General features: G+C 47.5%; 3 protein-coding genes across 11 annotated transcripts in view; 1 reads left to right on the top strand and 2 right to left on the bottom strand.

Moving 5' to 3' along the window:
• Window positions 1-6,038, top strand: part of SPIDR (scaffold protein involved in DNA repair) — a 207,977-nt gene extending 201,939 nt beyond the window's left edge. For 3 of the 6 annotated variants that reach the window (XM_051610443.1, XM_051610444.1, XM_051610445.1), the window contains 4 exons: window positions 517-610; window positions 2,100-2,214; window positions 2,703-2,756; window positions 5,337-6,038. In XM_051610443.1, coding sequence (XP_051466403.1) covers window positions 517-610; window positions 2,100-2,214; window positions 2,703-2,756; window positions 5,337-5,468 — 395 coding nt within the window. In that variant the 3' untranslated portion in view covers window positions 5,469-6,038. Of the gene's footprint in view, window positions 1-516; window positions 611-2,099; window positions 2,215-2,702; window positions 4,686-5,336 lie in introns of those variants that run through there. The other 3 variants (XR_007888598.1, XR_007888597.1, XR_007888599.1) reach the window with 3 other exon arrangements.
• A 1,403-nt stretch (window positions 6,039-7,441) lies between these two features.
• Window positions 7,442-10,452, bottom strand: CEBPD (CCAAT enhancer binding protein delta). 2 transcript variants are annotated; one of them, XM_051612077.1, is made up of 2 exons: window positions 10,185-10,452; window positions 7,442-9,196 (listed from the first exon to the last, which is right to left on the bottom strand). In XM_051612077.1, exon 2 carries the CDS (start codon window positions 8,963-8,965, stop codon window positions 7,964-7,966), a length of 1,002 nt encoding a protein of 333 aa, XP_051468037.1. In that variant the 5' UTR covers window positions 8,966-9,196; window positions 10,185-10,452; the 3' UTR covers window positions 7,442-7,963. The 2 variants fall into 2 exon arrangements, with proteins under 2 accessions (XP_051468037.1, XP_051468036.1); XM_051612076.1 differs by having other exon boundaries at window positions 7,442-9,225.
• Window positions 10,453-16,196: 5,744 nt separating this feature from the next.
• Window positions 16,197-17,643, bottom strand: part of PRKDC (protein kinase, DNA-activated, catalytic subunit) — an 82,461-nt gene continuing 81,014 nt past the window's right edge. For all 3 annotated transcript variants that reach the window (XM_051610644.1, XM_051610646.1, XM_051610643.1), the window contains one exon: window positions 16,197-16,919. In XM_051610644.1, coding sequence (XP_051466604.1) covers window positions 16,715-16,919 — 205 coding nt within the window. In that variant the 3' untranslated portion in view covers window positions 16,197-16,714. The remainder of the gene's footprint in view (window positions 16,920-17,643) is intronic.

Consider the following 17,643-nt stretch of genomic DNA (forward strand, 5'->3'; position numbering starts at 1 on the left):
AGATCTAATATCTGTTAAATCAGTATAAATGAAGAATAACTCCATTGTTAATGGAATTTAACGAGCATAGTTGTTTTTGAAAGGGATTGGGTCTTCTCGTTGACTTATGTTTCCTAAATATTGATATCAAGCTATCTGACCATGTGATGTTTACAGCTATTTATTGCCAGGGGAAACATCAGAGGACCAGAAAGAAAACAAACAAACAGAAACAAATCAGAAAAACAATACAACTCAAACAAAAAAAGAACTGAACCTATTTGGATAGTTAATTATCAATTATCTACCTTCTGGTGTTTTTAGAATGTAACACATGCTGCCAAACTGTCATCCCTTGTTGGAGAGGTGAAGGAAAAAGGAAGTGAGGTTGTTGGATGTGCTGATGCTTGCTCTGATCAGTCTGATTCTTAGGCCGAGAGTCAGAAAGGATCAAAGCTGCTGTGCAAGCAAACAAACAGGAGTGGCTGTGTTTGCTTGCTTTCCGCTAGTGTTTTGCAAGAATTTCATCTTCTGCAGGTACTATTGTTGGAGTTAATGAGAGGACTGCTTTCTCCTGGCCTACATGCAACAGATGTGGCAATGGAAAGTTGGAACTGTGTCCCCAGGACAGGTGAGAGTCAGCATGCTCCAGAGCACTCCAGGTGTTTTGCAGATGTAGCCATAACAGCAGCAGGTGATGCAATGATTCCTGCAGGCACAGGCTGCACTTTGTTCCTTCCTAGAACTAAGACGTAGTATTTTTATTGCTGATGAACTGATAAAACCCACAAGGTTAGATTAATTTATTAAGAAAGATACAAGTAGATATGAAATTGTTTGAATTTGCAGTTATCATTTTTTTCAAACTAATCTTGAAGTATTGCTTATAAAGTTCATAGCCCAGTGCATTATGCCACTGCATTATAATATTAGTTTTAATAAATATACACATAAATCAAAGGTCTGATTTTAAGCTCCTTTAGAAGTAGCTTCTTGTGTTTGTCTGCCCTACCTTGTTACCCTGTGTACCACCAATTCACCTCATTTTTCTGTTGAACTGTGATCTTTGCTGCAATTTACCTAAGTATGAAACAGTTATGTCTCAGACCTATTGAATTTATAACCTTTCTAAAAAGGATGTTGAATAATGCTGGGAGTGTGACTGTCCCAAATGTGAAAACTGATCCTGTAGGACTTGTTGCCACCTGAAATGCTAAACCTGCATCACACTGGCATGCCCTTGGAGACCCTCCCCTTCAGCTGCTTAGCCAGCTTGCTCTTGCAGAGCCTGAGATACCTGATGGGGTTAGAAACATGAAAGGATGAGAAAGCAGTCACTGTGTAAAAAGAGGAAAAGGGGTGTTCTTTCTACTGCAAAAGCTTGCAGAAACCTTAAGGACAAGTTGAGTGGGTTTGATCCATTGAAATAGATAACATTTTCCTAAATATGAGAAGCTTTCCACTGATGCTTTGTTATGTATAGCCTCTGGGGGGGGAAGGGCTGAAAATATTTTTTTAAAAAGTTCTTACTATATCCATAGTATCTTCAAAAAATTTTTAAAAGGCTGTGTGTACGTTCAATAAAAATTATCTATACTGTGAAGGACACTTTCACTTCATTTGGAAAACAATATAGCATCAATATTTGCTTAAGACGTTATTCTAGGAAGCACTTACAGCTCAGCTTAATTTTATGCTTATGACTTGTGTGTGCTGAAAATGTTCAATGTTTGCCTAAATCAGTAAGTCACTTGGGCCAAATCTATACTACAATTTTTTTTTTGCCCTAACTTTTAGCAAGTTATGAGATTAATATTTGCTTAAGTGGGGTGACTATAAATAGCAACCTCCCCCCATGTTGCCAAAACTTATAAAAGAAAGATCCTCTTGCTAGAAGAATTTAGGTCCTCCAAGAGAGTTACTTGGCTCTATCAACAGAAGAGCTCTATTTGCTTTTAGCAACTGAATCTCTACCAGGGTTTTCCTATTAAAAGTCTCACCAGCAAAGTAATTTAGGGAATAGCCTAGCTGGGGGGATTGGGTTTTTTTTAACCTTTTGATTCACAACTGATTGCTTTTCCATTTGTCTCTGTTTTGTCATCATTATTTGCGTATTTCAGAGAATTGCTGTATTGCAACCAGTGCTCTGGAGTTGTGATTTCACCAGTGTTGAAAATGCAACTGGAAGTCTTCTTGAGCTGTCCATCCCGATCTCAAAGTACAGTAAAAGTAAAGGTATGGCACAAAAGCGAGTACAGCGAGGCTAGATGTGTAGGCACGTACGTCCTCCTAAGACCAGGCTTTTATAAACAGCTCTGTCAGAAGACAAATTAAAAGATGTAAGAATATCCCATAATTTAATCTGGTACTAAACTTGGGTTTCATTGGACTAAGAACCTGGTTGCCAGATCTTATTCAATATAATGCAGTCATTGAGTTCATCCTGAGGTTTGCAAACTGTTTATGGTTCAGCTGATGGACTTTGTTGGGTTGGGCCTTGGGAAACCTCAGTCTCTGCAGCCTAAAAGGAACATGTATTTTTAGACTCCCGTTCTGAACATCTGTTTCACCTCTCCTCTGCTTTCTTGGCCAGAGAAACAAAAGCATTCTATATTAAAATGATACATTTTTGTTCAACATGACTGTTTCAACCTGTGAACAGAATGTCTTTGCATACATAAGATTTTTGTCATGCACAAAACCTGTTAATTTTCTCATTCCAGCTGTTGCAAAGGACAATCTCTTCTCTCCTGATGTCCACCACCAGTGAGGATGGGGTAGGTATAATGAGTGCTGATGAAAGAAAGGTAAACTACATAACTTACTGTAAAGGCAGAGTACAGAGACATTAATCAGATGGGAAGGTACTCAAATCATAGAAATGCAAGGGACTTATGGGGATATTCATCGAACCTATCACTCATGCTGAACTATTGCCAAGGCATGAGCAGATCAACCATGACTTTGATTTGCAGGATCCTGAAAACCTCTAGGGATGGAGATTCTGCCTTTCCAGGCAGCCCGTTTCAGAACTGCACTAGGAGCAGTGGGAAATTTCATTAGATATAATGATATTTTTTTCTCTTATCCAGCCTGGGATTTGAGTGGGCTGGACCCTTTGGTAATCCCACCTTCCAGTCGCTGATGCCTTGCTGTTGCATGACTATCATCAGCTGATATCCACCTTTTTAGAAGAGGGGTACCACAGGCAGGGGTGCAGACAGCTGTAGCTCAGCTGTGGATCTGCAGAGCTATCCACAGATAGCACCATGTCCAGACATGCAGGGCTGTGACGAGCAGTGCTGGGCTTTACTCCATTTTCTGGCTGAGGATCCAAAGACAGCAATGATACAGTCCAAGCATCCCACCTTTTTGGAATGGTCTTCTAACTGTACAAACCACAACTACTTTCTAATAGCATAACCATGAAATTACTGGCAGGCAGTAATGGCAGAGAAATCTGCAAAACTCATGCAAGATAATAATTTACAATTGTATGAATGAAACGTGTGAGCCACGGGGATCCATGGGCTAAAGTACAGTTTCTGTAATGGTGAAGTAGTTATTCCTTTAATCTGAGATATCAGAAGAACCCTGACATTTGGCACAGTGACCCAGATTTATCGCAGGTGAGGGAGGCATCCAGCGAGGTGCCTGGCTGGCATTGGCTGCCGGATGGTCGGCAGCAAAGGAGTGGCACCTTCAGAGGGTGATGAAGTCCAGTTAGGATCCTGAGATCTCTCCCTCTCCATTGCACGTGGAAGGGAGCAAAGATCAGCTCGTTGTCTTGTTTAATCATCCCAGGTAGGTATCTTCAGTTAGGTGACACGTATTGGGGTCGTTTTGCTTTCCTTATCTTATATGGTTTTCTAGGACTTTGCTGTTACATGCTCCAAGGATGTAATGGGATTTATAGATCATTTTAAAAGTGGAACATTTCTCTGAAATTGTAAATTATTTTTCTTATACTGGGGAGTGTATATTTCATTTAAGCAATGAGATAAAAGAAGCTTCCAAAATATGTTTGCTCTTTTAATAGCAGTTAAGTCTTTACTAAGTTTTATAAGATGTGTCTGGTTTCATTACAGACTGGCAAAACATAGTTCTTTTTTGAGTTACTAAAATACAAACAACCTCTTTTTCATGTTTCAGTTTTTATAATGCTAGTATTTAGAAGTCTGGCAACTTAGAAACTTTTTTTTTTCCTTAGCTTAAATGCAGGGATAATTTTTTCCTTTTTTGTTAATAAGCATTTCCATCTCTCAACTGCTTGATTTTAAAAAGCAGCACATCTCGACAAAGATTAATCACAAGAAATACCACTTGAGGTGGCATTTTTTTGCCAGTGCTGCTGAAGTTTCTTTTTTTGTAATCATGTCTTCTGGCAGGATGGTTGGTTTTAGCTGCTGCTGCCCCTGGCTACTTGTTCCTTACCTTGTGACAACCCTTCTGTTACATAGCTGTTTGTCCAGCTGCATGGTGAATTACATTGCAGAACCAGTCTGGGGTAAAAATAATCTAGAGGGGAAAAAAAAGGGGTTGTTTTTATCTTGAATCAGGGAAGAGACACGGGCCTCACATACCTGTACCAAGGCACAGGCCAGATGGAAGTGGGGGCGTGGTCAGAAGCTGGTCATAGGCAAGTCCCACTGAGGAAAGAACTGGATGTGAACCTGCCATCAGAGACAGGCTCCCTCTTGGGCAAGGTATCAGCTATAGTGGTCACCAGTTCTTCTGTTAAGTTGCTCTCTCATCCCCGCCTCACATCTCTCTCCTCCATGCAGAATCCAGTCTCTGCAAATACCTTCAGGCACAACTCTGTAGGTAAACTGCTGGTCAAGTCCTTGCACAAAAGGGGCTGTGGAGGTGCCAGTGGTCATAAACGATGCGTGATACAACACAAAGTTAAAAGTGGAGGGGGGGGGGGGGAGGGAGTAAAAAGAGTTAGAAAATATGTTTTCCTTTAGTGGATCTGTTAACTGAGGTAATCGATACATGGTCCGTATGTACACCTTGCTAGTGCTTGTGAAATCCTGCCATGTCAGAAAGGCGAGAAAAAGGAGCACATGCAGGTTATGCTTCAGCAAACTCAGTTCAAAGTCACAGTCGGGGTCTGTTAGGTTTTTTTTAAACGCCTGCTAGAGAAGCAACACTTCTAAGCAGAAGTGAAATCTAATTGTTGGAAATCGAATGTATTCGTTCTTTGCATCAGTTCTAATGCACCTTTCTTTTTGAGTCCTTAAAAAACTTGTCTGTTGGAAGGGGACCTCACAACCCTGCATCTTCCAAGCCGAATGCTGTTTAGAACAGAATGTCCAGGACTGTTTGTTTTAATCAACATGCTTTTATCACTGCAGAGCTATGAGGTGCAGAGCGTGCTGGGAAAGGAGGTGGGGTTACTGAACTGCTACGTCCACTCCATAACCAACCACCCCGACTGTGTTGGACTGGAGGAAATTGTTCTTCTGGAAGCAGCAGCGAGACACTGAGCTGAACTCTGGTCAGCTTCTGTAGTATCTGTGGACTTTGTAATCTGGTTATCTGTTAACTAGTGCCACAGATAATTTATAATGCAAGTGTGATAAGTATCAAGATAGTTTATTAAAACTGTGATTTACAAAGCATATTGTGCTAACACTGGAAAAATCTGTTAAAATTCTGTTCAACTTTCTGAAGTCTTGGGTTTTGGATCAGTTCAGAATTTAAGAAGGCCGTTCTTTGGCATGTTTGCTGTTTGTGTATGTAAAACACCTTGCTCTGGAAGCTTTGAATGGCTGTGAATTTTTTTATAATACTGTATTTATTATGTGTCGATGGGAAATATTTTACTGATATTTTTGAAATGAATACCTTGCTGTAGGCAGTGAACATTGGTCTAAGCTGAGTTTTATCAGCAGATTTCGGGTGTGCCACTGGCTGCAGTGCACTGTGTTGTGCTGGAATTCTGAGTTGTAGCATTTGTTATCACCTGACAATAAAAGTTATGAAGACAGAGATTTGAACAAAGTTTGTATTTTGAAGTGTCAAGCATATAAATAAAGTTAATGTTTTACAGCTAATTGGTCTCTACACATAGAAGTACTGCGTTATCTGCAGCTTCCCACAAGGCAGATGTTTCATTACACAGTTTCTGTGAGGTGCAGAGAGTAAATTGCTTTGTAGGCCCTGTAACTATCCTCACCCTGACTGTACAGAGACATGGATTACAGATCAATGATACCTAAATATTCCTATGTGTGCATTGTTTGCGATGCAAGCATTAATGTAAGAGTTCAGTCAGATACGAGATTATTTTCCCCTTTCATGGTTTTTAAATAGCCCTTAGGGGTCAAAGAAGGAACAGTTTTGCACAGGTCCAGTATGTGATTTTCCAGCAGAAAAGGACCAGCAAACTGGTTGCTACAGAATTCATCCCTGTGGCCAGGGACAATCGTGGACAGTTTACATGCGTCATAATTACCCAGCTTTTGAATCCCCTTTCTCCCCCCTCCCCCAGAACACCCATCAGTCTCCTTACCTGCCCTCCTGTAAGGAAGAAGGGAATGTCAACCTCTCCCTGCCAACAGGAGACTGCTCTGTATATGATCAGGATGGCCCCATCAACATCTGCAAGGTTTCTCTCTCTTAGACCACACTGGCCGATGGAGATGCTTGTCCTATCTGCCCATTTTTCTGCCGGTGCCCTGAAGATGCTGTCATCTTTGTGCTTGCACCATCAACATCCAGCCAAGTAGCCTGACCTGTTGTCCTGTGGTCACCCAGGCAGCCTGGCGTCGCTGCCTGCTCCCACTGCCCCTGGCAGTGGTCAGAGCAAGGGCCCAGTGCTGGGATAGCCCCCCGCGGGCTGCAGGAAGGGCCTGTGGGCAACAGCATCTCCTGCCGGACCGCAGCTGGAGCAGGCCTGGGGGAGCGTTCCTGTAGGTGCAGCTTGGCACGGGCTAGAGCAGAAACCCTTTTTTGAGTTTTGGTTTGGTTTTTCTTTTTTTTTTTTTTTGACAGGAATTTTAACTGTGTTCTTGTCTTCGTGTCGATTCCTTTTTATTAGTAGTAGTATTAGTATTATTATTATTTTTAATAGTAGTGTGTTTCTGGAGGAGCCCTGGCCAAGGAGCAGCCCCCTCTTGCCGTGCAGCTGCGGCTCGGCCCCAGCTCAGCGGCACCGGCTGACTCAGCATCCCGGCACAGCCGCGGGGCTCCCGGGGGAAGCCGGTGGTGACCGCCGCGCCTGCGGGACTCCCGGGCATTCCCACCACCGCATCCCCCCGCGCTTAGGCTGCTTCAGGAAAATAAATAAATAAATAAGATAGAAAATGCACCTCGTCCCCCCGGCTTGTCCTCACCAAACCCCCCCCCCGAGCCCTCCCCTCCGACCCCCGGCGCCTTGAGGCGGCAGCAGCTCCTGGGAAGCGCAACTTTCCCCGCGCCGACCGCTTGCGGGACACAGAGCAAAACGAGAGCAGGGTTGATTTAAAATGTTTCTGGCTTTATTCTTAGAAATGCTGTAAAAATTGATATAAAAGGTCGAGCATGCTCAGTCTTTTTTTATATATATATATATATATGTATGTATCATCCTACTGTCTAAAATACATGGGGTTTTGAATCATTTTAACAGATGTACCATAGCTGCGTCGGGATGAATAACATGTAGAAAAGACGAAAACTACCATTACAAAAATAATTTAAGGGGGGAAAAAAAAAAAAAAAAAAAGAAGACATTTAGCTTTTTTTTTCCTTTTCTTTCGCAAGTTTCGTGGTGAAAGACCCAGGCATCGCCCCACGTCGCTACAACGTTCAGAAAGCGGCCGCGGACCGGCGGGTCCCACCGCGGCTTCGCGCCTCCTCCCCGCGCCCGGCCCAGCCCCGGGCGCCGCCGCCCGGCCCGGCCCCGGCCCGGGAAAGGCTCGGCACGGCTCGGCACGGCCCTCTGAGGTATTTATCCACGGTGTCCCGGAGTCCGTCTCTCCGTCCCGCTCCCCCCCGGTTACCGGCAGTCGGTGCCCGAGCCGGGCTGCAGGAAGGAGGCGCTGGGCAGCTGTTTGAAGAAGTGCCGGAGGCTGGTCAAGTCCCGGGTGAGCTGCTCGATCTTCTTGTGCAGCTTCTCGTTCTCGGCCGAGAGCTCCAGCAGTTTCTGCTGCATCTCCTGGTTGCGCCGCTTCGCCTTGTCGCGACTCTTGCGCACCGCGATGTTATTGCGCTCCCGGCGCTGCCGGTACTCGGGGCTAAACCTGTCCACGCACTTCTTGCCGCCGCGCTCCTTCCCGCCCGCGGCCGGCGGCGGCGGGACGCCCTGCCCCGACCCGGAGGAGCCCCCGGCGGGTCCCGGGGAGCGGGTGCTGCAGCTGGAGGGGGAGCTGCTGCCCGGCGGCTCGGGGGAGGTGGGCGGCGTGGGCTGCCCGCTCAGGTTCATGATGGTCTGGGCGCAGGTGGCGATCTGCGAAGGCAGCAGGGAGGAGGAAAGGTCGCTGTCGCTCCAGTCCGGCTCCTGCTTCAGGGCGCCGCGGGAGGAGGAGGAGGAGGAGGAAGAGGAGGAGGAGGAGGCGGTGCGGGGCTCGGCGCCCAACAGGGTGGTCATGGCGGGGTCGCGGCCGGCGCCGCCGCCCGGCGGCAGGTACTCGCCGTAATCCCCGCCCCGCTCGGTCTTGTGGTTGCTGTTGAAGAGGTCAGCGAAGAGCTCGTCGTTGCACAGCTCCAGGTTGGGCACGGCCGACATGGAGTCAATGTAAGAGCTGAAGTCGATGGCGCTCTCGTCCTCGTACATGGCCGGGGCGGCGGCGCTCAGCTCCGCCAGGTTGGTGCCGCTGCCGCCCAGGCCGCCCCCCGCCTCCTCGCCGCTCATCCCGCAGCCGCCGCGGCCCCCCGCCTTGCAGGCGGGACCCGGCCCGCCGCCGCTGCCCACCTTGGCGTCGTAGAAGTTGGCGGGCTCCAGGCACCAGCTCTTATAACATGCCGGGGAGTCCAGGCTGTAGAGAGCGGCGGCGCTCATGGGCGAGCGGGACGCGGGGCCGCGGGGCCGCGGCGCGGGGGCTGGGGGGGGCCGCGGGCACCAGACGCCGCTCCGCGACGGTCGCAGCTCCAGCCTCCGCCAGGGGCAGGTGGGGAGCGAGGGGGCTGCTGCTGGTCCCGCTGCTGGTGCTGCTGGTAGTGCTGCTGCTCCTGCTGCCGTCCCTCGCCCCTCCTCGCTGACTTCTCGCCTCCTCGAGGGGGCCGATCCGGGCTGGGGTGGGGGGGGAGGTCACCGCCGTGCTGGGCGATAAGGAAGCGGGGATGGGAACAAGGCTTCTCTGGACTTAGGAGCGAAACGCCCGCTCCGTCTCCTCTTATACGGCCTCGGCCCCGCCTCCTGCCCCAATGACGGGGAAACGAGTGTTCCCGGCACCCCCGGGGACCCGGGGGCGGGAGCGGGTGGGGTGCGCGGCCGCGGAGGCAGGGCTCCCGCCGCGGAGAGCTGCCACCTCCCGGCGGAGGGCGGCCGCGGCCGGGGGTGGCTCCTTCAGGCGCCTTCCCCCTCCCCGTCCCCTCCTGTCCCCTCTGGGGGAGGTCTGCCCCGACGCCGGCACCGACTCCGCATTTCCCCTGCAACACTCCGTTTGAGCGTTAATCTTTCCTTTTTTCTGGCTTATTTCCCCACGGAAAAGCTGACAGAAAGGGCTTATTTGACGCCCCCACCTTCCCCTACTTCCCCAGCCGGCGCCTTGGCTGAAGCGATACGGGGAAAGGTGCTGCCCGCCCCACGCGTGTCTCTGTGTATCACCCGAGCGCCCTCCCGAGGCTCCGCTCCTCCCGCTGGAGCACAGGCAGCCTCATCCGTGGAGCTGGAAATCTTCCCTCCCTCTCTCCCCCCCTCCCCAGCGTGTCTTCTTGGGCTGCTTTCTTGCAGGACGCTGCTGTGGGAAAGGGGTCTCTAAGGCATCTTTAGCCGCTTCACGCAGTCTCCGTGAAGTTAAGTCTCTTAAAACTTACGGTAAGTAATTATGCATCTCTCTCTAACCTCCCCCCCCCCCCCCCCCCCCCCCCCCCGCCTCCTTTTGCATCTAATAAACTACTACTATTTAAATTGGCAAGTGTCACAGAAATGAAGATATTTTCATTTCAACTATCTGAAGTGCGACGCTTCCCAGTTATATAAAACTGTGTTAAAAACCCGGGCTTGACCCCCAGGTGCTCCACTGGCTGAATTACACGCACACACACACACAACCCACCTTCAAAAAAACTCTAAGATTTGCCTTTCGGTTTCCCAGAAGACCCGGCTAGATGGACGGTGCTTGGGTAGGACCACCCCGGCCGCCGGGTTTGTTCATCCCAGCGCTCAGGTGCCGGCGCTGGCACGAAGCGGTGCCCCGCGGAGCGCTGTGCCGCTCGGAGGTGGCTTTCTGGGGACGGTGGGGACGTGCCGGTCATGCCGGGCCTGCTGCCCGGCTCCGGGCAGGGCTCCATCTGCCGCTACCGCAGCTGTTGCCGTAACGCAGCTGTTTATCGAGGGGGGGTGTGTTTTAGCATAAATAGTTGGGACAGGACTGGTACACGCTCTCCCTTGGGCTGGAAGCTGCTGGTGGGAAGGCTTGTGGGATCGGGGCGAGCGCGCTCTGCCTGGCAGGTGAGGATTCACACACGGAGGGGCTCGGCTTTGCTTTTAACTACCCCACAGGCACTTTGTGTTTAAATAAACTCCATTTGCTTTACTCATCGGGGGACTGAGTGTGGAACCCCTGTCTACCTGAGCACTAAGCACTGAACTTGACAGTGACACAAGTGGTTGCTTTTTTTTTTCCTCTCCTCTCCTCTCCTCTCCTCTCCTCTCCCCTCCTCTCCTCTCCCCTCCTCTCTTCTCCCCTCCCCTCCCCTCCCCTCCCCTTCTCTCCTCTCCTCTCCTCTCCTCTCCTCTCCTCTCCTCTCCTCTCCTCTCCTCTCCTCTCCTCTCCTCTCCTCTCCTCTCTTTCAAATTTCTTCCTTTTCCATGTTGTCAAAAAATAATACACCCAAGTTTTGCATTTTACTTTCTGCCCTCCAGCAGGGGGGTCCATTCACATCTGAGCCACCTGCCCTTGGTCTGGCTGTCCAGCAGGGGACTGTGACCCTTGCATGGTGCTCCAGGATCTTTTCCTTCCACACGAAGAATGGTGAGATGGGTGCACAAAGCACAGGAGAGTAGTTCAGAAATGCAAGGCAGTGAGACCTGCTCCCTCTCCCCCTTGCTCTGTGACCGGGTCTGTTGGTTGCAGGAGGGTGATGTCTCACCTGTCATCACCATAAAATTATAATTTGTCTTGGAAAGCATCTCATTTAACTGCCTGTACATGGCACTGTGTTATGATTTCAGCTCACTGAAGTCCTCAGACCATGCTGGTGTGCAATTGCACTAGCACAAACAGTCTCATTTAATGCCCATCATTTGTTACCCCAAAAAAGAGATGTGATGCACAGTCAGGTCACCCAGCCACCACTGGGCACCCTGCCCTATGACAATTAGGTTCTCAAAATCCCTTGGTGAACAGAGACCTGCTGGGCATGGAAGCCCTGTGTAAGCCCCAGTATCTCCCACCCATATCACACCTATGCCCCATCGTGGAGGGTGCGCCTTTGCTGATGGTGTCACCAGGACCTGGCGGTGCTTTCAGAGCTTGTGGTCAGACCATCTGTCCCCCAAAACTAAGTGGCAAGAGCTGTCCCCTGAAGGGTTAGTTGGTTGCATTTGTTGCTGAGCCTAAATGAGGTATATGATTTTAGGAACACCTTTCGGGGTGTTCCCTCACATGCCATGAGGTGAGTAAAGCTCTGGGATGGTACCAACACCTCCAGCAAAGCATCCAGGAGCAGGTAAGTGATGCTTGTCACTTACCAAAGCACTGGGCTGAAGGCAGTGCATATCCATGCTGTACTGTTTCCTCAGGTGGATTTGTCTGGCGTCTCAGCAGCTGAATCTCTATTTGCATAAGTAATTCCATGGAGAGCGAAGCAGAGACAAGCCCTTGATTCCCTCACCCATCCTGCTGAGTGCCTGACTCACGGAATCACAGCTTGTCACTGTGCTCCACTAAGTTTTAAACAGCCACAAGAAATCTTTGAACATGTGAACTTCAGAATATTTTCTCTAAAACCTGGTTGAGGTTCCTGTTCCAAATCAAGCACAGAGGAGCATTTACACCTGGAGAGAAAGAACAATAAACCTTTCTGTGAGAAACCTTTGCAGAGAAAAGACAAAACTTTAAATTACTCTGGAGTGCTGGCTGTGAATCCCAGAGAAGCAGCAGGACTGCAGGAGGGACACCTTGTCTAGGGGAAGAGCCTCATGGCACCAGGTTTCACAGGGAAAGGCTGGCTGGCTGGTGACAGAGAGCCAGATGACAAGGGGAAAAAAGATGGAGGGGTGGTTTGTCTGGTTTTCCCCTCCCCTCCTCCCCAAGAAGGAGTGCAATGATAAGTTCCTTCAATAGCTACCAGAATAGCATTTAGGGGTTGAACAGGGAAGGGGACATGCAGATGAGAAGGTGCAGGTTGTCTGAGGAGAGTCAAAACAACCTACCAAGAAACCACTAGGGAGTGACAGCACCTCCTTGAGGCTGGTGTTACTCTCCTAAGCCAGTGCAGTGGCTGCTGGATGGACCCTCCCTGCCACCTTGTCCCTGCTCTCTTGTCCCCCATGTCTGGGGTCATTGTAACAAGCTCATCACTTGTGCTTGCTCGGGTCAGTTCATTGCACTGACCCAGGCTGCAGCCACCCCACTTTCAGTGGCTGAAGAACTTGCCAGTAAATAAAAGGATTTTTCTTTTTAGCTCTTTTAAACTCTGTGCTCTGTCTCCATGTGGGCGTTTGAGCCCTGGCAGTGCCAGCCCAGGCTGGGTTTGTTCAGCTGTGCCTGTGGCTGCTGAGCTGCTGAATTAAATCTTCTCAAGCTCCCAAAAGGCCAAGTGCTGCAGCAGCGAAAATGCCTCAGACCCTGCACTCCTCCTGGTCTCACACTCTTCAGTGGATGCTCTGAACCTTTTCCAGATTTGGGTTTTGCGTGAGTTTCCAGCAAGGACAAGAGATCAAATTCACAGCTACATTTCCTGCCTCACGCAGTGGAATCCTGCACAGTATCATTCACTAGGAGTTTAATAGGTAGAGTGACTGATACCCTCTCCTGGCCCATCAAAAAGGAAAAAAAAAAAAAAAATCACAAGCAAACAAAAAAGCGGATGAAAACCCCCTGTAAATAATGTGGAAATTATAACCAAATTGGTTTCAGTCCCTAATGGCCACTCCTTCCCAAAACTTTTTGCACCAAAAAAAACACCCCTAGACAACCTATTCTGGACACTTTAATGTGAGATGTAGCTCTGTGGTAGCTTTGCTGTAAGACCAGTGACACCAATTCCGTACCGTGGGTGGCTGCCAGTGTGTGACTCTTCTGCACTGGTGCCGTTTCTTATGAGGAACATAGCATTGAAGTGAAATTTTAAAAACTCAGGTCATTCCCGAATGAGGCACATGGGGTTAATAAAGTGACTTGGCAGACCCTCATCCTCAGTACTTCAGAGGAGTGGAAAAATATTTTAAAGTGGTCTTATTTTAACACCCTGGTTTTGAAAAATGTGAAGTTTGGGAAGAAATGTGTCTAAACTAGATGCTTACTTACCTGGCTTCAGAGAGCAGCTGGCCAAACTCTTCAGCATGAGACCAGAGGGGCTGTTGGAAACTCCTTATTCTACAGCTGAGGACATAGTCCTTGTGGAGAGCGCATAGGCTCCTTCCTATACCCAAAGCTGTGCTGGTGCTGCACCACATCCTGGCCACAGACACCTCAAGCTAACATAAAATGGGGCAGTGGTGGTGGTGAGGACAAAGGGAAAATCGTGTGCATGACAAGAAGCAGCCAGGAACCTCTTTATCAGCCAGGAAAGGAGACAACTGCAGGCTGCAGCTGTGGAGCTTTCCTCTGTGTTCAGCATCATTCTTATTTTCAGCTAGAAAGAAACTGTAAGATTGACAGAGATGGTAAGGACTAGCTTAAACATTAATACTATTCTATACTCTCAGAAAAACCCACTGTGAACAGATACTAATGCTTTGTGTAGCTTTTTAGATGCAACTAATGAATTGCCAGTTATAGTGCACATCTGGTTCTTTCATCTGCGAAGGAAATACTCTGCTGTACTTGTGGATAGTTACTAAGCTTTATTTTGCATCATGAGACCTGAAGCAGTCTCTGATTCTGAGCTGCACATCATCTTATTCTTCTCTGGAAACCAAACAAACCCACCTCGTAAAGCACCAAGCCCAGCAAGTTGAGGTTTTTGTTGCGTCAGTACTTTCCTTGTTGCTTCACGGGCTGGCTGCAGCCTTTCAATTTAAGTGCTGTATTTTATGGAGAGCAGCACTCTCCAGTGAGGATCGGGGACAGCAGCCGTGATTTCCATATGCTGGAGGTTATTTTCAGGCTCATTCAGTTGCAGAGGGAACGCTCCATTAGGGCAAATCCATGTGCTTTGCACAGGATGCTTCTGCTCATGAAAACCCAGCAGCTTTGTGCTTTGCTCCTTAGCTGACACCTGAGCTTGATAAATACATCACTACTAGGATGGATGTAGTTGAGGCTTCTGACTATAGCACTTAGCTTAGAGTCAAAAGTGAGCTTTTAACTATTTTAAATGTTATGGACGCGTTCCAAGCTTTTTTGCAGTCAGGGCTATTTTCACTTCTCTCAAAGGCTTCCATGCCTGGCCCAAGGACTAAAGGGAAAGGAGAACACAGGGCAGGATTCGCCACCATCCCCTTCCCCTGGAAGAGTGGGCTGTACTCCCACTCCAACCCCTTCTGAAAGGCCAGGGAAGCCTTGGTTGGCACTGGAGGGAGGCCCTGCTGCACACAAACATCTGTTGTTGCTGAGGGTATCAAAAGTCCTATGAGAAGAGACTCGTTAAACTATAAACCTAAACTTTGTCCTCTGCAGTATGGGTCAAAGTACGTAGTAAATATCTGAGGTATGTGCCAAAAGGGCAATTAAACACCTTGTACGAGCAGCCACTTGATTTCCAAATGTCCCCTCACCTTTTCATCTAGCTTTTTATTGTGCTTTTAACTTTCTTTTATTTGTAGAGTGACAACGTGAAAGCTGAGTGCCTCTCCCAACCAAGCTTTAGTCAGTGCCGCTGTCTTTATTGATACCAGAGAGTAAAAGTACAGGATACACCAAGACATCTTACACAGGTGTACATAAAGAGACTGTCACACACCCTTATGAAAAAACTGCTGTCTGTTATCATGTCTACAAATGGGTAAATGTGGATGTTTTCTGTGATTACAGTGCCCTAAATTAACTTTTGAAATGAGATATACACCTGAAGGTTTGTTTTTACTTATAAACAGATGTCTCCTCTACAAAAATACAGCCAAACAGTATTTTTAACTAATAAAATATGATAAAAAGATTCTGAAATTCTTTATTTATAACACTATTCACATAAACAATTGAGCATACTTATTAAGAAGGAAGGTAACATATAATAATTGTTGCTGGAAAGTATTTGAAACAAAAAAGCTCCCCCCCCCAATTCATAAGGCCTCAGCAAGTAATCTTCCCCACCCTGAGTTTCTCACGGAGCTGTATCCAGGAGGCAGATGCCTCTGCTCTCCAGCTGAAAGAGTCATTTGAGACTGGTGCCAGTGGCAGCCCAGCCCTCACCTCAGTGAGACTGCAACTGCCCCATCGCCACAAAGGCAGGAGGGAAAGTTTGTAGGCAGCGAAAGGGCAAAGACTCATTTTTATTACACCTTCTATGATAAATATTAAAAGCCTCAATGGAAACTACCTCCTATGGTGAATTCTGGGTAATAAACAACCACAGTATTAGTAAGCATTATCTTTCCCCCTTGCTGTCTGTGCTGCACTGCACTTGCCACCAAGGCTACCTGGACACTGGCTGCCAGAGAGGAGGACCACATCTGGCACAACTTTGGCATAAGCAAATACCAAGGTGCAGTAGCCATTCCTGTGCTGAGCTGCAGTTAGGGCAAGAAGCTTGCTCTGCTGTGGCAGCAGTGGCTGCTTATGGCTTTGGCCAAACAAGCAATCTGGAATTAACACAACGTGAGCAGTGTAGACTTCTAAAGGACAGAGATAACAGAGTATAACCTCTAATTGTTAAAAAACAATCTGCTGGAACAAACTGGCACAGTCTCATCACTGCTTTCTCACTATCCAGTAATGAAATAACCATCCAGATACTTCAGGTGTTATCTAGAGCTAAGAGCCCCTTTCTGTTTAATTTTACCATGTGCTTCGCTGTTTCTATTGATAAGAAAACCTTGTTTTAATTACAAATAACATGTCTGCAGAATGGTTTCAGTTGTTTCTCATCAAGGTCTCTGTAAAAGATAAAAGCACAGACTTTCACTGCAAGGGCGCTTACAAGTTCACAGGGTGTGAACTTGTGCTTTCCTCTGAGTGATCTCAGTGTCTTTCAAGTCAGTCTTTAAGCTCTACAGCCTCTCTCCAGTTCTTTCGTCATCGATTTTAACACAAGGACAATAAAGCTGCTTTGTTGCAGAACCATATAAAAATATTAAAATCACTGTTTGAATACAGCTTTAATATACATATAAAAAAAATATTTTCCACATTAGTTAACCCATGATGATTAAAGTGGATAAGCATTTGTTTCCTTTTTGGCCTTCAGATTCTGATCTGGTTACAGCTGTGTGTGTTAGGGGATGCTCCTCCTGGCAGACCGGGCTCTAGAGAGCAGTCCCTCACATCCAGGGTTCCCATCCTTCCCAGACTCTGCCAAGCACGTTGGGGTCTGTCGCTTGATCGATCAGGCATCTCACTTGGGTCTCTTCTGAAAGTCCATCCTCTGGCTCTCTGGCTCTGACATTATGATCAGCGTTACCACGAGCCACAGCTGCAAAATCATGATACGCAGGCGACTTCTCATGGCCCAGGCGTAGTTCATCACTAAAATTGTGAACACAAAAGTAACCTCTTACTAAAAGAAACCAGCAGAAAATCTGAGATGGATTTTAAAATATGAACAGGTACTTGAAAACACTATTCATGCAGCTTTATTTTTCAAGATGTGGAGACTGTTCAATAGCTATAGAAGGCTAAGCCAGCACAGGCTGATGATTTTGGGTCTCCTTTCCTATTTACCATCAACCTTTCAATCTTGCCAAAGCTCTCTAACTGTAAGAAGGATGCAGCAGTGCACAACCAAGCTGTTATCTCCTTACCTGCCCTGCTGATTTGTGTCTGCAAGAAGTATTTTGCTGCCTTTCCAAGTTTAGCCTTGACCACAAAAGGGGCTCCTCCCAAGTCCTGCACTTTTCAGTATTTGTCTGCTTTTAAAACAGGCCTGCTTTCTTTGCCTTTTTAAAAAAATTTTGATTAATCCAAAAAGTCTTTTGAAAAAGGGATGGAAGGGATTAATTGTACCTTAACTGAACTTTAAAGACATTCTGGCTTGAGCCAGACTTGACTAGACTGACATAAATAACCCAAGAACGCCATCAGCTCAGAATGTGGTGATTTTGGGAAGCAGTTTCCTCCATGCCTCCCATGCAGCTGGTGCAGGTTCCACTTCAAGCACCTGTCCAGCGGAAGCATATAAATACCATCCCTAACCTAAAAGCTGTGGAGATTAACATAAAGAACAGCAGCCTGAGGAGTGAGAAGTTAGGCA

This window comes from Apus apus, chromosome 2, assembly GCF_020740795.1.
Source record: "Apus apus isolate bApuApu2 chromosome 2, bApuApu2.pri.cur, whole genome shotgun sequence".
NCBI classification, from domain to species: Eukaryota; Metazoa; Chordata; class Aves; order Apodiformes; family Apodidae; genus Apus; species Apus apus.

Bases quoted from the DNA above. Each gene is read 5' to 3' on its own strand.
- CEBPD (XM_051612077.1), bottom strand. From the start codon at position 8,965: ATGAGCGCCGCCGCTCTCTACAGCCTGGACTCCCCGGCATGTTATAAG.